Source organism: Coregonus lavaretus, assembly GCF_964263955.1.
Source record: "Coregonus lavaretus genome assembly, chromosome: 2".
NCBI classification, from domain to species: Eukaryota; Metazoa; Chordata; class Actinopteri; order Salmoniformes; family Salmonidae; genus Coregonus; species Coregonus lavaretus.
In genome coordinates, this window is record NC_139989.1 from 33,116,813 (window position 1) to 33,144,387 (window position 27,575).

The 27,575-nt window shown below is 42.3% G+C and overlaps 1 protein-coding gene across 2 annotated transcripts in view; it reads right to left on the minus strand.

The window, feature by feature from the left end:
• Positions 1-10,183: 10,183 nt before the first annotated feature.
• LOC311137983 (uncharacterized protein) overlaps positions 10,184-27,575 on the minus strand; it is a 68,173-nt gene continuing 50,781 nt past the window's right edge. Inside the window, exons 6-15 of one of the 2 annotated variants that reach the window (XM_084172628.1) lie at positions 18,974-19,021; positions 18,238-18,286; positions 17,880-18,047; positions 17,059-17,198; positions 16,785-16,853; positions 15,430-15,557; positions 15,162-15,279; positions 11,846-11,920; positions 11,569-11,712; positions 10,184-11,332 (exon numbers count right to left, since the gene is read on the minus strand). In XM_084172628.1, the coding sequence (XP_084028754.1) occupies positions 11,219-11,332; positions 11,569-11,712; positions 11,846-11,920; positions 15,162-15,279; positions 15,430-15,557; positions 16,785-16,853; positions 17,059-17,198; positions 17,880-18,047; positions 18,238-18,286; positions 18,974-19,021 (1,053 nt within the window). In that variant the 3' untranslated portion in view covers positions 10,184-11,218. Of the gene's footprint in view, positions 11,333-11,568; positions 11,713-11,845; positions 11,921-15,161; positions 15,280-15,429; positions 15,558-16,784; positions 16,854-17,058; positions 17,199-17,849; positions 18,048-18,237; positions 18,287-18,973; positions 19,022-27,575 lie in introns of both variants that reach the window. The other variant, XM_084172627.1, reaches the window with a different exon arrangement.

Consider the following 27,575-nt stretch of genomic DNA (forward strand, 5'->3'; position numbering starts at 1 on the left):
GAAAGTGTTCATGTGATCCACAAGGGGAGAGGCTATAGATTTTTTTTTTACCTCATTGTTCTATCTGTGAGGAGGAGCTCCGCGGACACTTTTTGTTCGGAAGTAATTTAGCCAGTGTAGGCATTGGCGCAAGGGTTGCCAGGTGTAGCTGAAATGTCTAGACCAATGACCAACAAAAACACTGGCCCACAAGGCCTGAAAACTAGCCCAACATTTTACTTGTTTGACTGCTATGATTGTAAATAAATCCGTTATGCACATGTGCTTAACTATAGATACATCCGACAAGAGTTTGTTTGAGACAGGAGTTTGTTTGAGGGATGAAAGTTCGACAGAGGATCTCAAAAAAGCTGTGCAAGAAATACTTGGACGAACTTTTCTGGCAATTGTGACTTTATTATGTGCCAGATTTTAAGACTACAAACCGTTATTATGGCCTATTTTTGAGATTGACTTGTCATTTCAATAGACATAGGCTAGGCCTACTGACTAAAATCAGGGTTTATGATTGTAATTCAACTTTGCCATGGTTTGGTTAGCTAGATGCTGGTAGCCTACAGTCCCCGATAGGCATACATCTAATTACAGATAGCCTACAGCAGGGTTCTTCAATTCCGGTCCTGGAGGGCCGAAACACCTCTGTTTTTCATCCTCTCCTTCTAATCAGGGGCTAATTCAGACCTGGGACACCAGGTGAGTGCAATTAACTACCAGGTAGAAATAAAAAACAGAAGTGTTTCGGCCCTCCAGGACCGGAATTGAAGAACCCTGGCCTACAGTAACCTAGGCAAGATGTATGCAATATATAAAATGAACGATTTAGCAGCTTTCTTAGTTCAAATTCACAGACTAATTCATTCAACATGAATAGGGAGGCGTATGGAGTGTGTGGAGCAATTTCAGTGACAACAGAATTGTATTAGAATTGTATAATTTAGAATTTGTGTTAGGATATTGAATTTAATATCTTTGAATTCGTAATGCACAAATTGAATCATTACATTCCTAAATTGAACGAATATTGCATTCAGTTTTAAAATTCAATTTCAATGTAATTAAATATTCAAATTCAAAATGTAAATATTCAGTTGCATTCATTTTATGTGTATCAAGTTTACAAAATATCATTTCAAGTCTACTAAAGATTCATATGTTCAATTTCTCAGATGGATTCAGATTCAGTTTTCAAATTCAGTTTTCAAACTGCTCTCAACAACATCCTGGTACTTTGCCAGCCAGGAAAAGTAGAAGAGCAATGATAAATCTAACTCCCTTCCAGCCAATCACAAAGGAAAACCTGACCTCATTAATGGCCGTTGCGTTGACGGTCTTTGCTGGCAGAAGAAGCAAGAGACTGTAGTGATCACTGAGAAGTCATGTTAACTAACTCTAAGAAAGGAGTTGTCTTTGATATCACACCTTATCAAACACAACGTGGGGCGATGCCACTGTACCACCACTGTCAACGGTAAGTTTTAACTGTCATACTTTGATCACTCGCGACACGAATTAGTGGAATGCAGGATAGGGCGTAACGTTTGCTAGCTAGCTAGAATAACTAAAAAAAGAAAAAACCTTGCGATCACGTTGCTAACGTAGCTGCTTGTCAACTGCAGTATAAACTCTTGGGATAACCAAAACTAAGCGAAACTGTAACACATTGGTTGATGTTTAATTTGATTTAATCAGAGCAACCAAAACGGCACAAAACAGGCTTCTTATGAAGGTAGCTACCTTTGCTAGCAACAGTTTACCCTATACCATGGCCTGGTTAGCCAGATCCAGATGTTGAGATGTGTTAACATGCGGCCATGGTTTACCCCCCAGTCTCATACAGTTGTTTGTTTGCAACCAGGTTGTGCCCTGCCTCCTAAAGTTTTCTTAGCAGACAAAGAAAGAAACCAGACACACACTCCAATTCAGTTTAAAGTGGGCAAAAGTAGTGACATTTTTTGACATTCTCCAACATCTACATAATTTGGTCTAATGTAAAGACTAATAAGCTTGAAAACTTGCTGAAGCTTGTTAAATAACAGGCAGATTTATCTAACCAAGCAAACCCCATATGTATGTTAATTTGGCTGCGGATCCAGCCTCTCCAACTAATGTGTGTTTTTGTGTGTGTGTTTGTGTGTATCAGAGGAGGCTCCTCAGAGGAGGAAGGAGAGGACCATCCTCAGTGATTTAATTTTTTTTTTTTTATAAATAGTAAAACATAAAAAAAGTTATCCTTTTTAGATAAAATGATACTAAAGTTATTCACGTACCAAATAATTGATTAAAACACACTGTTTTGCGATGAAGGTCTATAGTAGCCTCAGCAGCACTCTGTAGGTTATAGCACCATTGTTTAGCCAGAGGACAGCTAGCTTCTGTCCTCCTCTGCGTACATTGACTTCAATACAAAACCTAGGAGGCTCATGGTTCTCACCCCCTTCCATAGACTTACACAGTAATTATGACAGCTTGCAGAGGACATCCTCCAACCTATCAGAGCTCTTGTAGCATGAACTGACATGTTGTCCACCCAATCAAAGGATCAGAGAATAAATCTAGTACTGAAAGCACAAGCTACAGCTAGCTAGCACAGCAGTGCATAAAATGTGATGAGTAGTTGACTCAAGGAGAGAGAAATACAATAGTTGAACAGTTAACAAATTCCTTCCAAAATGAAGGAGAAGCGAGAGAGAGAGAGGGAGAGAGATAGACAGAAAGCTAGCTTTTTTGCTTACAACTTATTTAAATCCGACCCTTGGAAGGACTCTTGGAATTTATTGAGAAACACTGATTTAGATAATGTGATTAAACTACTGTTATAAGATGACTGTGGCAACAACAACAAAAATCCTCAAACAAACGTAGTTTGTTTTGCTTTTCAGGAAGACGATGAAACGCACAATGAGCCCAGAAGACCCTTCCGCAGTGCAAGCACCAGTCCAAGCCCCAGTGGACCAAGTACAAAATGGGTCAAGTCCCGATGGAGAGACACCCAAGGCCTCCAGAAGGAGAGTCCATCCCAGTGTGAATGATCAGGAAAAAGGAGGTCTTCACCAAAATTATTTCTTGCCTATGAGAACCAGCACCCACAGCCACAGATCCATCTGTAGTTTTTTGGGCTGCTACTGAGGGGATGCTACCAAGACTTCGATAGATGGCCAAAAGTGGACATCTAGCAATTGCTCCTAAAGTATATTTTTCAGACTCGTCCCAAAGCCACTCCTTTCTTGTCTGTGTGCTTAGGGTTGTTGTCCTGTTGGAAGGTGAATCTTCACCCCAGTCTGAGGTCCTGAGTGCTCTGGAGCAGGTTTTCATCAGGGATCTCTCTGTACTTTGCTCCGTTCATCATTCCCTCGATCCTCACTAGTCTCTCAGTCCCTGCCGCTGAAAAACATCCCCACAGCATGATTCTGCCACCACCATGATTAACCTTAGGGATGGTGCCAGGTTTCCTCCAGACGTGATGCTTGGCATTCAGACCAAGAGTTCAATCTTGGTTTCATCATACCAGATGATCTTGTTCCTCATGGTCTGAGAGTCCTTTAGGTGCCTTTTGGCAAACTCCAAGCAGGCTGTCATGTGCCTTTTATTGAGGAGTGGCTTCCGTCTGGCCACTCTACCAAAAAAAAAATGGATTGGTGGAGTGCTGCAGAGATGGTTGACCTTCTGGAAGGTTCTCCCATCTTCACAGAGGAACTCTGGGAGCTCTGTCAGAGTGACCTCCCTGACCAAGGCCCTTGTCCGCTGATTGCTCAGTTTGGCCGGGCGGCCAGCTCTAGGAAGAGTCTTGGTGGTTCCAAACTTCTTCCATTTAAGAATGATGGAGGCCACTGTATTCTTGGGGACCGTCAATGCTGCTGCAGAAATGTTTTGGTACCCTTCCCCAGATCTGTGCCTTGACACAATCCTGTCTCGGAGCTCTACAGATAATTTGACCTCATGGCTTGGTTTTTGCTCAACTGTGGGACCTTTTATAAAGGCAGGTGTGTGCTTTTCCAAATCATGTCCAATCAATTGAATTTATCACAGGTGGACTCCAATCAAGTTGTAGAAATATCTCAAGGATGACCAATGGAAACAGGATGCACCTGAGCTCAATTTCGAGTCTCATAGCAAATGGTCTGAATACTTATGTAAATAAGGTATTTATTTTTAATAAATGTGCCAACATTTCTAAAAACCTGTTTTCACGTCGTCATTATGAGGTATTGTGTGTAAATTTGAGGATTTTTATTTATTTAATCCATTTTAGAATAAGGCTGTAATGTAAAAAAATATGGAAAAAGTGAAGGGGCCTGAATACTTTACAAATGCACTGTATAAATTAATGTTGAATACCCATTGATCCCATTGATTCTTGAAGAATATAACCCCATAAGAACCCAAAATGCAAGCTTGTTTTACTCCAATGTTTGTAAACAATGTAAACGTAAACAAACACTGCATAGCCTCAAAACATGGTTAACTATTTATGACTACTATAATTTTGATATCATGGATGGTCAGTCCTTGCATCCATAGTGCTGTCTATGAATTTGAGAATGTTTACATTACCCCAGGCCCATCCCTCAGCGTTTTACCAAAACACAGGCGGGGTGCCCGCTTTGTAATTGTTTCAGTTAAAGTTTCTAGCTTTAGTGAGGGTGTTACCTTGGCAGATAATGTTACCCATCTAAATAATTTGTTTTGTTGTTGTAATAATTAACTAAATGTATGGTGTTTTTGGTGTACGCGTATGGTCCGTCAGCTTCATTGTTTATTGTTATGCTATAAATGGTTACATTAAGGTTGTAAGTGATCAAATTAACTAACATTATTTTATATTTTGCGATTCTGAGTAATTACCACTTCAGTAAGGATTATTATACACTTATTCAGTTAAGTTGGGTATATACATTTTTTGATAGACTAATGAAAACATTGTGGCCCGGCTCCACGTGAGGGCAAAAGGGGGGTACAAAATGTGTACATTCGCTGTGCCAAGCCAGCACAAAGGACAGATCGCGCCACGGTGTGTGTAGGGGGGCTATGGAAAGCCACTGGGGTGGTTAGATATGACTCCTTGGGGTTTCCATAAAAAGTGGGAAAAAACGCTTCTCATCTGTGGTAGGCTTAGTGAATAACGTGATGTGCCTCCGCCTGTAATATTTTATTTTGATTTATAAAAGGCGGGGTTAAGTTTACAGTTGAAGCGGCTTCATTCAACTCTGCCTCACACCCCACTACTACAGAGTTTAGAGCATAAAAAGCTTTAGTGTTATTAGCCTTAACCTATTTAGCTAGCTCGAACCAGCTCGGCAGTATCGTCACTGCTGGGCTTGGTTTGATGCTTCACCAAAGTACCCAAAAGAAAGCCAAAAGAGAAGGAGAGCGATGAGTAGCAGAAGCATCAAACCACTGAGGCCGCCGCCAAGCCCAGCAGCAATGATACTGCTGAGCTCCAGCTAGCTCCGCTTGCAGATTCTACCCACCCTTCCACAAACGCCGCCAAGATAATTGCTCCACAGCCCCCTTCACCTCTGACTGTTCCTGACCATCTTGGAACAGAGGAGCCAGCCCAGGTTAGCCTAGAATCCTCCAATATCCACAGGTTTTCTGTTCAAAAATGTAAATTGAATAGCAACTGTTTCATAGGAAGAGAGTGGCTGGAATACTCGGTTACTGCAGATGCGGCAATTTGTTTTCCATGTCGAAAGTTCTGTGTTCGGTCCAATGCTAAAGCAGACAATGCCTTCACCCAAGATGGGTATTCTAACTGGAAGCATGCTATTTATAGTACCAAAGGATTCACTAGGCACGCATCAAGCAAAGAGCATTTGAAATGCTCTGCGCTGTGGAAAGAAAAACAAGTTTGAAGTGCTATGGGAACATCAGTGTCAACACTTGTTAATGATGGGCATCTGGCAAGAAATCGCAGGTATTTGTCGACGATTGTGGACATTAATGAGTTCCTTCTTTCAAACCAGCAACCACTAAGGGGGACATTGGATGCAATAGAGTCAAGAGGGGAGGGGGGCAGTAGTGGACTTTTTCTGTCTATGATGGAATATACTCTCCGAAAAGACAAGGAACTTGCCAAGATGTTTAGCACCATACCCCACAATGCCACATACACTTCATACGATATTCAAAATGAAATCATAGGGCTCATGAGAAGGGCAAACACAGCTACATACGAGAACTAGTTTTCCACTTTGACAAACGTGTTCAGTCAGCACAGAAGAAAAATGCTACACCTGAGGAAAGCTCAACTAATCCAACTGGCATTTGAATTGGATCTTACAAGGGAATTTTGGGTTGAATAATGGTCGATTAATCAGGAAGTTCCACAGAGCATCAAGGAGGCTGCAACTCTTTTGAAAAGGTAAACTGGTTGGTTGGCATTTGAACTTTTATGTTTTTTGTGGTAATTCCAATGCAAAAACCCAAATGACGCCCCTGGGTATACTACAGTTCCTTCAGAAAGTATTCACACCCCTTGACTTTTTCCACATTTTGTTGTGTTACAGCCTGAATTTAAAAATGGATTGAATTGAAATTGTGTGACACTGGCCTACACATAATACCCCATAATGTCAAAGTGGAATTATGTTTGTAGAAATGTTTACAAATTAATAAAAAATAAATGGCTTAAATGTCTTGATTCAATAAGAATTCAATCCCTTTGTTATGGCAAGCCAAAAAAAATTCAGGAGTACACATTTACTTAACAGGTCACATAATGGTGTTTAACATGATTTTTGAATGAGTACCTTATCTCTACCCCACACAATTATCTGTAAGGTCCCTCAGTCGAGCAGTGGATTTCAAACACAGATTCAACCACAAAGACCAGGGAGGTTTTCCAATGCCTCGCAAAGAAGGGTACCTATTGGTAGTTAGGTAAAAAAAAAAGCAGACATTGAATGTGCTGAAGTTATTAATTACACTGTGAATGGTGTATCAATACACCCAGTCACTACAAATAATACAGGCGTCCTTCCTAACTCAGTTGCTGGATAGGAAGGAAACCGCTCAAAGATTTCACCATGAGGCCAGGGTTTAATGGCTGTGATAGGAGAAAACTGAGGATGGATCAACAAAATTGTAGTTACGCCACAATACTAACCTAACTGACAGAGGGAAAAGAAGGAAGCCTGTACAGAATAAAAATATTCCAAAACATGCATCCTATTTACAACAAGCCACTAAAGTAACACTGCAAAGAAATTGGCAAAGCAATAATTGTTTTGTCCTGAATACAAAGTGTTATGTTTGGGGCAAATCCAATACAACACATTACTGAGTACCACTCCATATTTTCAAACATAATGGTGGGTGCATCATGTTATGGGATTGCTTGTTTGTAATTGTTAAAGACTGGGGATTTTTTTAGGATAAAAATGAAACGTAATGGAGCTAACCACAGGCAAAATCCTAGAGGAAAACCTGGTTCAGACACTGGGAGAGTATTTCACCTTTCAGCAGGCCAAATCTACACTGGAGTTGCTTACCAAGACAACATTAAATGTTCCTGAGTGGCCAAGTTACAGTTTTGACTTAAATCTACATGGAAATCTATGGCAAAACCTGAAAATAGTTGTCTAACAATGATCAACAACCAATTTAAGAGCTTAAATAATTTTGAAATGAATAATGGGCAAATGTTGCACAATCCAGACGTGGAAAGCTCTTAGAGACTTACCCAGAAAGACTCACAGCTTTAATCGCTGCCAAAGGTGCTTCTACAAAGTATTGACTCAGGAGTGTTGAATACTTCTACAACGTGAATAATATCGGGGGGAAAAATGGGATTGATAGACCTAACAACTAGAAATGGGCAGATGTTTTAGTAAGTGGTGTCAGGTGTGGTCACGGGACGTTTCCAAGTGTCCCTAAACCTCTCCAAAATAGCTGCCTGCTTTTTAGGTTCCTGTTTGATATTCTTAGTTTGTAGCGTTTCTTTCCCCTTGAGAAGCCATCTTTTATGCTAAAGCGATTAAATTAAAGCGATGAAATCTGTTTACAATGTAATGTAGCGTGCTCAGTGCGTCTCTGAGCCAGGTAGCAAAAGTTCGCATTGCGCATAAAAAGGTTCTAGGCCTTGCTTTGTCCCACCCAGGTCAACTGCATTTCCCTGGAAAGCTTATCTCATTGGCTACAAGACTGTCAAGGTGCCATAGGAGTCAATCCCCTGTGTAATGGATGCCCACAGCATGTGAGCAGGCAACATCATATTTTTGAAGCGCAAAGATATAGTCACTCTGTGGACATTTGATGTTGCCATTAATAGGCTAGATTTGTTCCTACCAACCTAAGGTTTCATTTGATACCACCCATGTAGCTATAGCTTAAACACAGATCAAATCAATGCTTACCTTGTAAGATGTTTGGTGAAAACGTTTGACTCTCGGAGCTGGTGATCAATAACGGTAGGTCACAGGCAGACAAATATGATATCCTCATGATCTGTGGAGTCCCAGCTTTCGGTGTGTATCAACGTATTCCGTGTTTATTTAATTTATGCTTCACAACACTAACCGGAATGTAGGTAGCATCCATCTTGAAATTAGGTAATCGGCTCGGCCTGCCCTTATAAATTCATATGCCCATATATAGTACTAAGTCACACCAAAGATTTGAAGGCACCGATCAATAGCCAAGATACTCGGCTTTCTGCAGACACCCTGGTTTTGCAGATAGGGGCTACCGTTCTCATACCAGACTGAATTGAATAAAAAAAATGGGAACTTTATATTTAAGAGGCTAGGACGGACGTAGTCAATATAACTATTTGTTCAGCACTTTTGAAATGTACAGCGAGCGAATTCAGAACATGGGCCGTTCTTACAGTATTCTCTCTGTATACCAAGTCAGAACCGTAGGATAAATAAAAGGGGGTATATAAGCAGACAATGAAAGCTCTTACAATATTCAATGATTACATTTCTCTAAAACAGGCTATAGGCTACATGTGCACCACCAAGTCAGAACAATAGGTGAAATTATGAGGGGAAAATTGACCAAAGGGTGAGGCACATGGGCTACTAACAGCTTACTACACAACATACACTTATGTATACTGTAGCTAAGAAAGTAATACTATCTCCCTGGCATATTACATCATTTATGCAGCAGCATACAATACATTTTTGGACTCCCCTTGTTGTGCTCACTTGAACAGGAAGGTGGCACGGCGGTCCTTCTTGGGTAAATTTTGTCATCAAACTTTGTCATCAAAGTCTGGCATTCTCTGGATTTATGGTGCTTTCAAGACAACTGGGAACTTGGAAAAAAGCTAGGTCGAATCATGGTGACGTCAGTGATCTTCAGGTCGGAGCTCTAGAAAGAGGTCAGAGTTCCCGACCATGCAATTCAGAGTTGGATGACCGTTCAAAACGTATTTTCCCAGTTGGAGCTCGTTCTTTTCAGATTTCCCAGTTGTCTTGAACTCACTGAAGTCCGAGATTTCCCACTTCTGAGTTTCCAGTTGTTTTGAGCGTGACAGAAGGCATGCTGGATTGACAGGATGGCCAATGTTGAATGTGTATCCTTTTAAGCTTGGAAAAGAGACCCTTAAAAACAGACTTGGACCACACACCCATTCCACTGAATAGCAGGCTAGCGATTGCTTTGCAATGCTTGCAGTTAACCGCTGATTCCTTCCAAACCACTCTTTGTTGAATTTCCGATTTCCAACTTGTTGTGTAATGTTTATGTCCAATAGCCGATGAGCACCGATACGTTGTATCTAATTATTTATCTTCATATGACAAGGATTGAAAAGGATTTGCCAGTAGATTGTCGACTTGATTCATGATGATGACTGCTTGTCTAGCTTGCTAGCTAAGATTTTGAAAGTATGATTCTGACATGATCAGTCCAATCAAAGCTACTGTAGAAATAACTTGATTTGAAGTAATTTTATCTGTGGCCAATGACCTTGAGCCTTCTTGAATGGGACCTCTAATGTAACACTATGGCAGCACCCAAGGGGCTTGAATTTTCAAGCTCTAACCGTAGATTTTGCGGTGGCGTAGTGTCTCCATGAGTGACAGAACAATGAGCCAATCACGGCACAACTAGAGAACAATGCCAACCCCTACGCTCCGTATTTTCCGCTGGCTGCCCCACCACCACAGAAAGCACTGAGCTAAGCTGAAACACCTGCATTTTGGAGCTGCCTTACTCAAACAAACAAAAAAGAGACTGTTTGTATGCGGCTTTATTAACTCAATTATTGTATTTTTGTTTTTTTACATTGTTTGCAAACTGATATGTGACACGTATTAACGCCAAAAGAACATGCAAAACAGGCAAAAAAAAAAGAAACATACAAAACAGGTTTTTAGCTAAACGGGTGGGCTATGCCCCACCTGCCCTGAATGACGGGTCGCCATTGGTGCAGACGAAAATATAGTTTCAATAATCCCATGATTTTAAGCCAACACTGTCTGTTATGCCCGGAAGATGTGCACGCATTTTATTTTGCTTTAGCTCATAATTTCAATACAATTCTGATCTTTCATTATATACTGTTCTAGTATTTCTAATGTGTGCAGAGACATTTTCCTGTTACTCCAGTTTTGCCTCCAGCACCTTCACTAGGCTAATCAGCTCTGGTTGTGCGGTATATTCTGCTATTATCTACTAGTGTTTCTAAACAAAAAGTTCCTGTGAGACAAGACTGAAATATGCTATCTCTGTCTGATTATACAGTTCCAACAATAACTTAAAGTACAGTGGGTTTGGTGGTCCTTTTAGTTGCCAGCCGCCCATGCTGTGTTGAATACTCTGCATTGTCTTCTATTGGACTGCCTTCTCCCGGATAAATATTATGAAGAACTGCAGACTCTGAGCCTCTTTTATCCAAATGCAGTGAAGATGAATCGTCGTCTTCGGAGTCTTCTCTTTTTACAGTGATATTAAATTACATTACCGTGTCTACCAAGCACACTTTCTTGGCTATGGAATCGATCGATAAATAGGCTGCCTATGTGGCTGTCTCAATGTTTATGAGAAGGAAAAAGTTTTCGTCTTTCAAGTAGATATAAAGAAACTTGCCTACAAACCCAACATCAGCAACTATTGCAGTATTTACATTCTTGGACCTGTGGCTTTACAACAAGCTGAAGAGAAAAGGCTGCGTTCTTTACCAAGCATGTCTGCGCAACACTGATATTCATGGTGAATATTCCCTGTTGTCTCATAGTGAGATAACAGTACAGACTTGATGAAGGCTCTACTGGCTGTTGGATGCAGTTGGATGATGAAGTTGGATGCTGAATGTACTCTTGAACTCTCTCTCAAATAGATCCTTCAATCTTTCGCCCATACCACGAAACTCTGCATTGTCCTTCAGAAAAAAAAGACAGACACAATTGTATAGAAAACATAATAAATAAGGTAGAAATGCAATTAAAACAGCTCATTTTGCCTAATGCAGCTTTGTTATGGATTAAACAAAGGCACATTTTTAAAGTGTTATTCATGCATTAGCATAAGTAAAGTTGACTAGCATAATTCCAAGATTTATTTTTAAAATGTTAGCCCTGAGTCTTCACATTGGATACTGCAGTAGTGCAGTCTTACCCTGTTAAATGTGGCACAGTTGGTGAAGATAAGCAACACGTCAGACACAAAGTGTTGCACTGACTGGTAGAGATTCTGCTGCAGCTTCTCCACAACCCTGTCCAGCCATATAGGGGTCTTAATCACACTGGTGTAGTTTCTCACCTGGCAATGAAACATACAGACGGAGATATATGTGAACTTTCTCTCTCACTTTCACGCGCACGCACGCGCACGCACACGCACACACACACACACACACACACACACAGAGAGAGAGAAAATCAAGCAAACTTACGTGGATGCAAGGATCTTCCACAAAGATGTGGTCCTCGTCCGCGTAGTATAGACAGAGCAGGAGGTAGTGGCATTCCTGTCAGAGTAAACACACCTTTATGTGTCTGGTCAAAGCTGGTTTACATTTAATTCTAAATAATTATTTAATGTCAAGTATATACAGTGAGGGAAAAAAGTATTTGATCCCCTGCTGATTTTGTACGTTTGCCCACTGACAAAGAAATGATCAGTCTATAATTTTAATGGTAGGTTTATTTGAACAGTGAGAGACAGAATAACAACCGAAAAATCCAGAAAAACGCATGTCAAAAATGTTATAAATTGATTTGCATTTTAATGAGGGAAATAAGTATTTGACCCCTCTGCAAAACATGACTTAGTACTTGGTGGAAAAACCCTTGTTGGCAATCACAGAGGTCAGACGTTTCTTATAGTTGGCCACCAGGTTTGCACACATCTCAGGAGGGATTTTGTCCCACTCCTCTTTGCAGATCTTCTCCAAGTCATTAAGGTTTCGAGGCTGATGTTTGGCAACTCGAACCTTCAGCTCCCTCCACAGATTTTCTATGGGATTAAGGTCTGGAGACTGGCTAGGCCACTCCAGGACCTTAATGTGCTTCTTCTTGAGCCACTCCTTTGCTGCCTTGGCCGTGTGGTTTGGGTCATTGTCATGCTAGAATACCCATCCACGACCCATTTTCAATGCCCTGGCTGAGGGAATGAGGTTCTCACCCAAGATTTGACGGTACATGGCCCCGTCCAGCGTCCCTTTGATGCGGTGAAGTTGTCCAATCCCCTTAGCAGAAAAACACCCCCAAAGCATAATGTTTCCACCTCCATGTGTGACGGTGGGGATGGTGTTCTTGGGGTCATAGGCAGCATTCCTCCTCCTCCAAACACGGCGAGTTGAGTTGATGCCAAAGAGCTCGATTTTGGTCTCATCTGACCACAACACTTTCACCCAGTTCTCCTCTGAATCATTCAGATGTTCATTGGCAAACTTCAGACGGGCCTGTATATGTGCTTTCTTGCGCAGGGGGACCTTGCGGGCGCTGCAGGATTTCAGTCCTTCACGGCGTAGTGTGTTACCAATTGTTTTCTTGGTGACTATGGTCCCAGCTGCCTTGAGATCATTGACAAGATCCTCCTGTGTAGTTCTGGGCTGATTCCTCACCATTCTCATGATCATTGCAACTCCACGAGGTGAGATCTTGCATGGAGCCCCAGGCCGAGGGAGATTGACAGTTATTTTGTGTTTCTTCCATTTGTGAATAATTGCACCAACTGTTGTCACCTTCTCACCAAGCTGCTTGGCGATGGTCTTGTAGCCCATTCCAGCCTTGTTTAGGTCTACTATCTTGTCCCTGACATCCTTGGAGAGCTCTTTGGTCTTGGCCATGGTGGAGAGTTTGGAATCTGATTGATTGATTGCTTCTGTGGACAGGTGTCTTTTATAAAAGTAACAAGCTGAGATTAGGAGCACTCCCTTTAAGAGTGTGCTACTAATCTCAGCTCGTTACCTGTATAAAAGACACCTGGGAGCCAGACATTTTTCTGATTGAGAGGGGGTCAAATACTTATTTCCCTCATTAAAATGCAAATCAATTTATAACATTTATGACATGCGTTTTTCTAGATTTTTTTGTTTTTATTCTGTCTCTCACTGTTCAAATAAACCTACCATTAAAATTTTAGACTGATCATTTCTTTGTCAGTGGGCAAACGTACAAAATCAGCAGGGGATCAAATACTTTTTTCCCTCACTGTAGTAATACTTATAATGGCCAAACTGACAGACATACAGACAGATGGATACAGTGCCTTGCAAAAGTATTCATCCCCCTTGGCGATTTTCCTATTTTGTTGCATTACAACCTGTAATTTAAATGGATTTTTATTTGGATTTCATGTAATGGACATATTCAAAATAGTACAAATTGGTGAAGTGAAATGAAAAAAATGACTTTTTCAAAGAATTCAAACAAATAAATAACGGAAGAGTGGTGCGTGCATATGTATTCACCCCCTTTGCTATGAAGCCCCTAAATAAGATCTGGTGCAACCAATTACCTTCAGAAGTCACATAATTAGTTAAATAAAGTCCACCTGTGTGCAATCTAAGTGTCACATGATCTCAGTATACATACACCTGTTCTGAAAAGCCCCAGAGTCTGCAACACCACTAAGCAAGGGGCACCACCAAGCAAGCGGCACCATGAAGACCAAGGAGCTCTCCAAACAGGTCAGGGACAAAGTTGTGGAGAAGTACAGATCAGCGTTGGGTTATAAAAAAATATCAGAAATGTTTTAACATTCCACGAAGCACCATTAAATCCATTATTAAAAAATGGAACGAATGTGGCACCACAACAAACCTGCCAAGAGAGGGCCGCCCACCAAAACCCACAGTCCAGGCAAGGAGGGCATTAATCAGAGGCAACAAAGAGACCAAAGATAACCCTGAAGGAGCTGCAAAGCTCCACAACGGAGATTGGAGTATCTGTCCATAGGGGAAACATAGTTATGTACACTTTAAGCCGTACACTCCACAGAGCTGTGCTTTACGGAAGAGTGGCCATAAAAAAGCCATTGCTTAAAGACAAAAATAAGCAAACACGTTTGGTGTTCACCAAAAGGCATGTGGGAGACTCCCCAAACATATGGAAGAAGGTACTCTGGTCAGATGAGACTAAAATTGAGCTTTTTGGCCATCACCTTCCAGCAGGACAATTACCCTAAGCATACTGCTAAAGAAACACTCACGTGGTTTAAGGGGAAACATTTAAATGTCTTGGAATGGCCTAGTCAAAGCCCAGACCTCAATCCAATTGAGAATCTGTGGTATGACTTAAAGATTGCTGTACACCAGCGGAACCTATCCAACTTGAAGGAGCTGGAGCAGTTTTGCCTTGAAGAATGGGCAAAATTCCCAGTGGCTAGATGTGCCAAGCTTATAGAGACATACCCCAAGAGACTTGCAGCTGTAATTGCTGCAAAAGGTAGCTCTACAAAGTATTGACTTTGGGGGGGTGAATAGTTATGTACGCTCAAGTTCTGTTTTTATGTCTTATTTCTTGTTTGTTTCACAATAAAACATATTTTGCATCTTCAAAGTGGTAGGCATGTTGTGTAAATCAAATGATACAACCCCCCCAAAAATCCATTTCAATTCCAGGTTGTAAGGCAACAAAATAGGAAAAATGCCAAGGGGGGGGTGAATACTTTCACAAGCCACTGTAGGTTAATTAATTTATTGATTGAGAGGCAATAGGAGGCAATTGGCCCAATGATAGCAGTCATTCATTCAGGCTCCTCACCAGTAGGTGGTCAGAGATTCGGCAGGTTAAGGCTTCCTGGTAGGTCATTTGTTTGGGGTAACGCCACGACTGACTGTTCCTCAGTACACAGAATGTACACATCCACAGACGATTATTCCTGTGATTACACACACACACACACACACACACAAACATTTCAATAGTGTACAAATAAGCTGACAGCTAAGTTTACCTACACAGAACAAACAGACCTCTCTTCTATCAATCTTTCTCACTCTCTCTCTCATCAACCCTCAACTCTACTCACCCCAGCATAGCGTCATCCACATTAGGAAGATGACATCTCTGATGGAAGGAGCGAGGACACTTATCACAGCATATCAAGCTGCCCTGGCTTCTACAGATGAAGCAGTCATCATCGTTGTCCTGATCGTGCTGCCAAGACAGAGAAGAGAGGAAGGTGAGAAGGAATTGGTTAACAATCAAGCACCAACTGCCTGTTTGTGTGTTAATAAATATCGTACAGATTTGTTTCCCACACCCTCGGGTGTAAAACAAGGAGACACCTTATCACCGACTCTGTTTGCTATGTTTATTAATGCTTTGGCAAAATAAATTAAACAGTTAAATATTGGAGTAAGATATGATGATGAAATGCTGATGGTTTTATTTCGATGGCAGAAACTGAACAAGTTGTCAATTGGTGCAAAAGATGGAGAATCATGTACTAAGTACTTTTTCAGTTTTATTGTGGTGAAGAAATTATTGTGTTTACTAGCCATTATAAATATTTGGGTCTTTATTTTGATGAACATATGACCTTTCTATACGGCACATCTGCCCTGGTTCACTCAGCAAGTAGAGCTCATGGGGGAGTTATAGGAAAAACAAAAACAAACATATCGGTTATGCCACATATTCCAAAATGTATAAGACGTTTGTGACCTGTTCTGGACTATTCGGCAGGAGTGTGGATTGCTAAGAGGTATCTCAAAGCAGTACATAATTTTTTAGGTGTCCACAAGTTTGCGCCTATACTGGCAATAACTGGGGACATGGGCTGGGAACCCTGTGAGGTGAGATGGAAGCGTGTATGGTGAGACTTTGGAATAGACTGTTGGATATGCCAATTGCCAGAATAGCTAGAAAAGTTTTTCAATGGGACCTTTTCCAGCAGTCTGACTTAGAACATTTGTATGAAAACCAAATTAAGGGAGACATAGACACAATTAAAAAACAACTGATGACGCAATATGAAAATAAATGGGTGGGGGAGATTAATCATAAACCCAAATTGAGAACCTTTTGTTTGATTAAGGGTGAATTTGTGTGTGAGAGATACAGTATATTATGTACAACCTACCTAAAAGCAAGAGATCGCTACGTGTAAGATCAGGGATATTGCCCCTGCGTATTGAAACAGATCGGTATAATGGTGAAATGGATGGGGAAAGACTATGTAAGTATTGTGACCTCGATGAAATAGAGAATAACATTCATCTTATAATCTATTGCACTTTCTACCACAATATACACACTTGTCCTTATTCCAGAAAGCCCACCAGATATACCCTGGCAATATGTGGTTGAGCGATGAGGAGAAACTGAAATGGTTGTTCCTACGTTGTTCCCATGTTCCTGAGGGTTGAGGGGGAAACTTACACGGTCTTTGGCCGTGGGGCTGCACAGCTTGCATTTACAAAGGAGGGAGTGGATAACCAAGATCTTACTCTGAAAATGAGAAACAAACAAAGACAGTAGAAGTACTAGTAAAACGTTTTTGAAGAAGGGAAATGTTTTCATCACAGATCCTTATAGACCTGGCAGACTATCTTAAGCCATTCCATGTACAGTAGGTTGGTACGTGCCAAACACACATCTTCATTCTCTCTCATCTCTCTTCCTCTCTCTCTTTCTGTTCTCTTTCCCTCTGTACCTCGATGAGGATGCTGAGTGGTTTCCCATCCCACTGGATGTCTTTCTTCCAGGAGGCATCTGCCAGAGCTGACCCCCCCGTCACAAACTCCATCGGGGTCATCCAGCGCAGCTCCGTACGGATGCTCTTTCCACATGACCCTGGGGCAACAGAGAAGATAGGGGCAGAAGGAAAATCTCAAATGAAACCCTATTATAACCCTAGTATAAATCCAATATGGCGCACGACAGCTGACCAGAGTGACATAGGGCTATGGTAAAATAACATGTAGTGTATTATCGACAATAGCTAAAAGTGTGTCATTTACTTTACTTTATTACGTTTATTTTTGCAGAGAGATTTTCAGTAAAAGTGCCGGTTTTAGCCAGTTGGCAAAATTTCGACCGTAGTCCCATAGTACAGACAGACAATGAGCACATAGAGAGCAACATATGACAACTAACACACTAACACCTCACAAACTACAGACAGGTTGTGTGTGGCGCAGTTACGTGTGTCTGGAGGCAGTTATGTTCCAGACATGGGAAGCTCTGACTGAAGCCGTCTGACTGAAGGTACTTTTCCTTAAGGGAACTATACAGTCACCTCTCATTGCAGACCTTATGGATCTGCTGCCATGGGTTTTCTGCTTGATAAAAGCACTAAGTGGGGGCAGTATTTGAGGTGCAGCCAGAGAAAGAGGGTTGCCAACATGTAAAAGTGTCTCCAGTACCTCCAATAGTTTCTGAGACACGGCAATAGCTATAGGACTTTCTTATGTTTATTAAACCTTGAGAGAATAAAATAATAACCTGATGCAAACCGCTCCTTATGTAGCGTACCATTGATGGCCCCACAGGTGACTTTGAAGACAGACTTTTTCACCACACCATGGCTGCCTCCTGTACTGCTCTCTCCTCCAGCAGTGTTTGCCTGCTTTCCTCTCTCTCCTTCCTGCTCAGCTTCTTCTTCCTCCTCTTCCTCCTCATCATTGTCATCCTCCTCAGATTCTGGAGTAAGGATAAACAAAGAGGTTTAGGGAAAGATGGTTTATTATATAAGTGTGAAGGGTCAGGCCTGTGTTATTCACAAAACCTTATAACAACAACAACACACGGTTAGAGAGACACCAACCCCTTTACCAGATAGTCATGTCTGAAGGATTCAGAAAGATTCCATTGTTGTGATTGGTGTACATACCTGTGATTGAGCCCGCTGATTGGTTGGAGGGTAACAGTGTTCTCTTGGCCTAGATAGGAGAAAAGGGACAGAGCAGTTTTACATATATCAGTCACATAATAGACTCTTCTTCATCTAATATGGTAAGAACATGGACAAAGAAAAGTATCATTGGTCAAAGTATGATCACGCCCAAGAAATATAAATACATGCCCGTAGAAACATCACAATATCAACGGCTAAGGCTAAGCTGTTGTCAAGTTTAGATGTTGCAATAAAACTGATTCATGACTAATATTCATAAACAACATGTACTCAGATGCTATGACGATGCAGCACTTTCTTTGCATTTTCAATGGTCACACATCTTCCTATGCCCAGTATGGTATAAGCCTCTACTTAGAGAAACCGAATTGCCATGATATGCTACATTCTATTAATTCATGGGGACCTTGATTATATTTAGTTGATAAAGTCAAGGATATTTTTTTTTTCACAGTTACTACAAAGTAATTTTTACATAGAATGATGTGGGTGAACTGTTATCAAGATATACAGTATGATGTGGATGTACTAAACATTTGAGGGCATTTGTACAACTAAATAGTTAAATTAAGTTTGGCTGTTAATTCAGAGGGTAAATTTAAGCAATAAGGGCCGAGGGGGTGTGGTATACAGTCTGATATACCACGGCTGTCAGCCAATCAGCATTCAGGGCTCGAACCACTCAGTTTATAATGAAAGACTGCTCTCCTACCTGTGCACTCTTTCTTCTTTTAAAGCCTGGTGAAGTTAAATGACCTTCCTGAGGTGGGTGGGATGGTGAAGTGAGGGGGGAGAGAAAGGGGGAGAGACATAGCTTTTTAGTGTTGAATGACTGAATGGCAAATCAGTGAAATACCTGTACAGTTACAGAAGAACAAAAATGTGTGAATTCTTCGAAAGAACTCATCCACCTGGTCAGTTCATGTCAGCATGACAACACATTGAGGTGAGGGGAATGTCTGTTTTTTATAGGTACAAGTAAAAAAAATATGTGTGATATTTTGTTTGTAAATGTTTGAATTATGGGAGCATCCATGAACACGTATGTTTGTTGAAAAGAGTAAAGGGATAGCTATTCAAACCTATTTCTGAGTCCCTAGGTCAAGCCACGTGGTAACTAGCATCTTCAATGATTTAGTCTTATCCCAGTTTACCTATTTACTTATGGCCCTGCATACACCAAACTACTTTTTAAATATTTTATTATATTAACAAAAAATATTCCACTTTATTTGGAATGGCAAGCCAGGCAAAATTAAACGGGCCTATTTACAGTGGGGAAAAAAAGTATTTAGTCAGCCACCAATTGTGCATGTTCTCCCACTTAAAAAGATGAGAGAGGCCTGTAATTTTCATCATAGATACACGTCAACTATGACAGACAAAATGAGAAAAAAAAATCCAGAAAATCACATTGTAGGATTTTTAATGAATTTATTTGCAAATTATGGTGGAAAATAAGTATTTGGTCAATAAGAAAAGTTTCTCAATACTGTGTTATATACCCTTTGTTGGCAATGACACAGGTCAAATGTTTTCTGTAAGTCTTCACAAGGTTTTCACACACTGTTGCTGGTATTTTGGCCCATTCCTCCATGCAGATCTCCTCTAGAGCAGTGATGTTTTGGGGCTGTCGCTGGGCAACACGGACTTTCAACTCCCTCCAAAGATTTTCTATGGGGTTGAGATCTGGAGACTGGCTAGGCCACGCCAGGACCTTGAAATGCTTCTTAAGAAGCCACTCCTTCGTTGCCCGGGCGGTGTGTTTGAGATCATTGTCATGCTGAAAGACCCAGCCACGTTTCATCTTCAATGCCCTTGCTGATGGAAGGAGGTTTTCACTCAAAATCTCACGATACATGGCCCCATTCATTATTTCCTTTACACGGATCAGTCGTCCTGGTCCCTTTGCAGAAAAACAGCCCCAAAGCATGATGTTTCCACCCCCATGCTTCACAGTAGGTATGGTGTTCTTTGGATGCAACTCAGCATTCTTTGTCCTCCAAACACGACGAGTTGAGTTTTTACCAAAATGTTCTATTTTGGTTTCATCTGACCATATGACATTCTCCCAATCCTCTTCTGGATCATCCAAATGCACTCTAGCAAACTTCAGACGGGCCTGGACATGTACTGGCTTAAGCAGTGGGACACGTCTAGCACTGCAGGATTTGAGTCCCTTGCGTCGTAGTGTGTTACTGATGGTAGGCTTTGTTACTTTGGTCCCAGCTCTCTGCAGGTCATTCACTAGGTCCCCCCGTGTGGTTCTGGGATTTTTGCTCACCGTTCTTGTGATCATTTTGACCCCACGGGGTGAGATCTTGCGTGGAGCCCCAGATCAAGGGAGATTATCAGTGGTCTTGTATGTCTTCCATTTCCTAATAATTGCTCCCACAGTTGATTTCTTCAAACCAAGCTGCTTACCTATTGCAGATTCAGTCTTCCCAGCCTGGTGCAGGTCTACAATTTTGTTTCTGGTGTCCTTTGACAGCTCTTTGGTCTTGGCCATAGTGGAGTTTGGAGTGTGACTGTTTGAGGTTGTGGACAGGTGTCTTTTATACTGATAACAAGTTCAAACAGGTGCCATTAATACAGGTAACGAGTGGAGGACAGAGGAGCCTCTTAAAGAAGAAGTTACAGGTCTGTGAGAGCCAGAAATCTTGCTTGTTTGTATGTGACCAAATACTTATTTTCCACCATAATTTGCAAATAAATTCATTAAAAATCATACAATGTGATTTTCGGGATTTTTTTTCCTCAATTTGTCTGTCATAGTTGACGTGTATCTATGATGAAAATTACAGGCCTCTCTCATCTTTTTAAGTGGGAGAACTTGCACAATTGGTGGCTGACTAAATACTTTTTTCCCCCACTGTATATAATGAATTTGGAGGGCTGAAATTATTAAATATTAAAGCATTGAACCTCTCACTAAAGGCTTCAGCCATACCAAAGTTGTACTTAAATCCGAACTGGTTTTCCAGCAGATTAGTCAAAATGGCTCACCCCATGTTAAAAATGGCCCTTTTCCCTTTATTCAGATTACAACCTCTCACTTTTGGTTATTTGAAAATGAAATAATCTCCAGAATATTGCTATTTTTAAAACAGGCTATAGAAAGCTGGTTGCAATTTCAGTTTAATCCATCAGAAAAGACAGAACAAATATTACAACAAATATTATGGTTCAACTCAAATACACTAATTGATTAAAAACATTGTTATAATCTTTGTTAATGATATCATAAATATAACTGTGTCACGCCCTGGCTCTGGGGACTCTAGTATGTTGAGCCAGGGTGTGAGTTTTCATTTGTTTTTGTTCTAGTTTTTGTAGTTCTATGTTGGCCAGTGTGGTTCTCAATCAGAGGCAACGTGTATCAGCTGTTGCTTGTTGTCTCTGATTGGGAACCATACTTAAGCAGCCAGTTTTCCCACAGTGTTTGTGGGATCTTGTTCCTGTGTAGGTTTGTGTTTTGCACCGTTGGGCGTCACGTATTGATTTTGTTATTTTGTTCGTGTAATCATTATTTAATAAATATGTTCACCTTCCACGCTGCGCCTTGGTCCTCTGTATCCGACGATCGTGACAGAAGATCCCACCAAGACTGGACCAAGCAGCGTGTCCAGGAGCCATTGCCAGGGAGATCTCTAGCGGATCTCCTTCGCCTCCTCGACTGGGTCAAGCCGTGTGAGGAAGAGAGGGGCTTGACTTGGAAGCAGAAGGGCGAAAGGCTGGCGAGAGATATGGAGACCTGGCCCACAGGAAGGAGAGAAGCCCAGAATTTTTTTAGGGGGGGGCTCACGCCGCGGACGACGGGGCAGCAGGAGGCCGCGATGGAGCGGTCCAGCGGGTTTGCAGAGGAGGGTGCCAGGTTAAGGGGGCCACTGGTCACAGAGGAGAGGGAAAGTGTAGAGGCACGGCGAGAGGTACTGGGGTGTGTTACCAGTCCGGTCCGGCCCGTTCCTGATCCCTGCGTAGGGCCAGTGATGTGTGTCCCCAGTACGGTCCGGCCTGTTCCTGTTCCTCGCATCGAGCCTGTGGTGCGCGTCGTCAGCCCGGTCTGGCCTGTTCCTGCTCCCCGCACCAAGCCTATGGTGCGCGTCGCCAGCCCGGTCCGGCCTGTTCCTGCTCCCCGCACCAAGCCTACGGGGAGCAGGAACAGCCCGGCCCGGCCTGTTCCTGCTCCCCGCACCAAGCCTATGGTGCGCATCGTCAGCCCGGTTCGGCCTGTTCCTGCTCCCCACACCAAGCCAGTGGTGTGCGTCGTCAGTCCGGCACAGCCCGTGCCTGTTCCACCGGTGCCTGGTTCGGCACCGGTCAGCTGCTCCACGCCGGAGCTAGAGCAATCCACTCCACCGGTGTTCAGTCCAGCTCCGGCCAGCAGGGTCAGACCAGACCAGGGGTACTTTGGGGGGTTGGAGAGGGAATGGGAATCATGCCCGGAGCCGGATCCGCCGCCAAGGCGGAGTGCCCACCCGGTCCCTCCCCTGTGGTGTTTGGTTGGCGCGGCCGGAGTCCGCGCCTTTGGGGGGGGGGGGGGGGGTACTGTCACGCCCTGGCTCTGGGGACTCTAGTATGTTGAGCCAGGGTGTGAGTTTTCATTTGTTTTTGTTCTAGTTTTTGTAGTTCTATGTTGGCCAGTGTGGTTCTCAATCAGAGGCAACGTGTATCAGCTGTTGCTTGTTGTCTCTGATTGGGAACCATACTTAAGCAGCCAGTTTTCCCACAGTGTTTGTGGGATCTTGTTCCTGTGTAGGTTTGTGTTTTGCACCTTTGGGCGTCACGTATCGATTTTGTTATTTTGTTCGTGTAATCATTATTTAATAAATATGTTCACCTTCCACGCTGCGCCTTGGTCCTCTGTATCCGACGATCGTGACAAACTGTTGGAGTTATGTCAAACATGCAGCTAACAAAAATATATGGAAATGTCTGCTATATCCAAAATTACAACCAACTGATTGCAGCATTACCACAAAAATGGAAGAGGCAAGTGGAATGGCCCTACATTAAAGCCCACATTTGGTTAAACCAAATTGTGATGAATAGAAAAGTATACCAGTTTCATTTAAGGACTAACAAATTGACAGTTGCGCCATGCAGGTCACAAAATAGTTTGGAAGCGATTTTCGATGTGCTGATTCCATGGCACATGGTTTATGAACTGATACACAAAACAACGGCGGATTAAAAAGTTACGAGTTTTTCAGTTTAAATTATTATACAAAATTCTTGCAACCAACAGAATGTTATGTATATGAGGGATACAAACAATCCCAGCTCTGCAGATTTTGCTGCAAAGAGACAGAATCATTAGATCACTTGTTTTGGTACTGCCCATATGTAGGGCGGCAGGTAGCCTAGTGGTTAAGAGCCCTTGTCAATGTGCCCTTGAGCAAGGCACTTAACCCTAATTGCTCCTGTAAATCGCACTGGGTAAGAGCATCAGCTAAATTACGTAACTGTAGTTTGTTTTTGGTTGCATGTTCAGGAATGGCTGAAGAATTGCAACATTTACCTGGAACTAACTCTGCAAATAGCACTGCTGGGTGACTTGAAAAGCCATAGCCAATCGATCAATAATATAATAATAATTTTAGTAAAAATATTCATCTTTAATTTAGAATCTGTAAAAACTATGAGAATAGTTCAGTACTTTTGTGAAACATGACAGCACAGCTGAAAAATGCATGGAAATTAGAGATACATGGGAGGAGTTGAGGGTAGCTGAAGGGTTGGGCTAAAAGCTAATAAAAAAATATAACTAATGTAAAATATACCGTGTCCGTAAAATATATATAGTATGTGTAAGCTGGACGTAGAAACCTAAGTATTGTTGTCCATTATTTTACTCCAACTAGGGGAGGGGAGGTAGGATTAGGGTAAATTGATAAAGAAGGAAACAAATATTAAGAATATACAGTTGAAGTCGGAAGTTTACATACACTTAGGTTGGAGTCATTAAAACTTGTTTTTCAACAACTCCACAAATTTCTTGTTAACAAACTATAGTTTTGGCAAGTCAGTTAGGACATCTACTTTGTGCATAACAAGTCATTTTTCCAACAATTGTTTACAGACAGATTATTTCACTTATAATTCACTGTATCACAATTCCAGTGGGTCAGAAGTTTACATACACTAAGTTGACTGTGCCTTTAAACAGCTTGGAAAATTACAGAAAATGATGTCATGGCTTTAGAATCAAATCAAATCAAATCAAATTTTATTGGTCACATGCGCCGAATACAACAGGTGCAGACATTGCAGTGAAATGCTTACTTACAGCCCTTAACCAACAGTGCATTTATTTTAAACAAAAAAAGTAAGAATAAAACAACAACAAAAAAAGTGTTGAGAAAAAAAGAGCAGAAGTAAAATAAAGTGACAGTAGGGAGGCTATATATACAGTAAAATAAAGTGACAGTAGGGAGGCTATATATACAGGGGGGTACCGTTGCAGAGTCAATGTGCGGGGGCACCGGCTAGTTGAGGTAGTTGAGGTAATATGTACATGTGGGTAGAGTTAAAGTGACTATGCATAAATACTTAACAGAGTAGCAGCAGCGTAAAAAGGATGGGGTGGGGGGGGCAGTGCAAATAGTCCGGGTAGCCATGATTAGCTGTTCAGGAGTCTTATGGCTTGGGGGTAGAAGCTGTTGAGAAGTCTTTTGGACCTAGACTTGGCACTCCGGTACCGCTTGCCGTGCGGTAGCAGAGAGAACAGTCTATGACTAGGGTGGCTGGAGTCTTTGACAATTTTGAGGGCCTTCCTCTGACACCGCCTGGTATAGAGGTCCTGGATGGCAGGGAGCTTTGCCCCAGTGATGTACTGGGCCGTACGCACTACCCTCTGTAGTGCCTTGCGGTCAGAGGCCAAGCAGTTGCCATACCAGGCGGTGATGCAACCAGTCAGGATGCTCTCGATGGTGCAGCTGTAGAATTTTTTGAGGATCTGAGGACCCATGCCAAATCTTTTTAGTCTCCTGAGGGGGAATAGGCTTTGTCGTGCCCTCTTCACGACTGTCTTGGTGTGTTTGGACCATGATAGTTTGTTGGTGATGTGGACACCAAGGAACTTGAAGCTCTCAACCTGTTCCACTACAGCCCCGTCGATGAGAATGGGGGCGTGCTCAGTCCTCTTTTTTTTCCTGTAGTCCACAATCATCTCCTTTGTCTTGGTCACGTTGAGGGAGAGGTTGTTGTCCTGGCACCACATGGCCAGATCTCTGACCTCCTCCCTATAGGCTGTCTCATCGTTGTCGGTGATCAGGCCTACCACTGTTGTGTCGTCGGCAAACTTAATGATGGTGTTAGAGTCGTGCCTGGCCATGCAGTCATGGGTGAACAGAGAGTACAGGAGGGGACTGAGCACGCACCCCTGAGGGGCCCCCGTGTTGAGGATCAGTGTTGCAGATGTGTTGTTACCTACCCTTACCACCTGGGGGCGGCCCGTCAGGAAGTCCAGGATCCAGTTGCAGAGGGAGGTGTTTAGTCCCAGGATCCTTAGCTTAGTGATGAGCTTAGAGGGTACTATGGTGTTGAATGCTGAGCTGTAGTCAATGAATAGCATTCTCACGTAGGTGTTCCTCTTGTCCAGGTGGGAAAGGGCAGTGTGGAGTGCGATAGAGATTGCATCATCTGTGGATCTGTTGGGGCGGTATGCAAATTGGAGTGGGTCTAGGGTTTCTGGGATTATGCTGTTGATGTGAGCCATGACCAGTCTTTCAAAGCACTTCATGGCTACAGACGTCAGTGCCACGGGTCGGTAGTCATTTAGGCAGGTTATCTTAGAGTTCTTGGGCACGGGGACTATGGTGGTCTGCTTGAAACATGTTGGTATTAAGGACTCAGTCAGGGACATGTTGAAAATGTCAGTGAAGACACTTGCCAGTTGGTCAGCACATGCTCGGAGTACACGTCCTGGTAATCCGTCTGGCCCTGCGGCCTTGTGAATGTTGACCTGGCTTTAGAAGCTTCTGATAGGCTAATTGACATCATGTGAGTCAATTGGAGGTGTACCTGTGGGTGTATTTCAAGGCCTACCTTCAAACTCAGTGCCTATTTGCTTGACATCATGGGAAAATCAAAAGTAATCAGCCAAGACCTCAGAAAAAGAATTGTAGACCTCCGCAAGTCTGGTTCATCCTTGGGAGCAATTTCCAAATGCCTGAAGGTACCACGTTCATCTGTACAAACAATAGTACGCATATATAAACACCATGGGACCATGCAGCCATCATACCGCTCAGGAAGGAGACGCGTTCTGTTTCCTAGAGATTAACGAACTTTGGTGTGAAAAGTGCAAATCTATCCCAGAACAACAGCAAAGGACCTTGTGAAGATGCTGGAGGAAACAGGTAAAAAATAATCTATATCCACAGTAAAACGAGTCCTATATCGACATAACCTGAAAGGCCGCTCAGCAAGGAAGAAGCCACTGCTCCAAAACCGCCATAAAAAAGCCAGACTATGGTTTGCAACTGCACATGGGGACAAAGATCGTACTTTTTTGAGAAATGTCCTCTGGTCTGATGAAACAAAAATATAACTGTTTGGCCATAATGACCATCGTTAAGTTTGGAGGAAAAAGGCAGATGCTTGCAAGCCGAAGAACACCATCCCAACCGTGAAGCACGGGGGTACCAGCATCATGCTGTGGGGGTGCTTTGCTGCAGGAGGGACTGGTGCACTTCACAAAATAGATGGCATCATGAGGAAGGAACATTATGTGGATATATTGAAGCAACATCTCAAGACATCAGTCAGGAAGTTAAAGCTTGGTCGCAAATGGGTGTTCCAAATGGACAATGACCCCAAGCATACTTCCAAAGTTGTGGCAAAATGGCTTAAGGACAACAAAGTCAAGGTATTGGAGTGGCCATCACAAAGCCCTGACCTCAATCCTATAGAATATTTGTGGGCAGAACTGAAAAAGCGTGTGAGAGCAAGGACTCCTACAAACCTGACTCAGTTACACCAGCTCTGTCAGGAGGAATGGGCCTAAATTCACCCAATTGATTGTGGGAAGCTTGTGGAAGGCTACCCGAAATGTTTGACCCAAGTTAAACAATTTAAAGGCAATGCTACCAAATACTAATTCAGTGTATGTAAATTTCTGACCCACTGGGAATGTGATGAAAGAAATAAAACCTGAAATAAATCACTCTCTCTACTATTATTCTGACATTTCACATTCTTAAAATAAAGTGGTGATCCTAACTGACCTAAGACAGGGAATGTTTCCTAGGAATTGTGAAAAACTGAGTTTAGATGTATTTAGCTAAGGTGTATGTAAACTTCCGACTTCA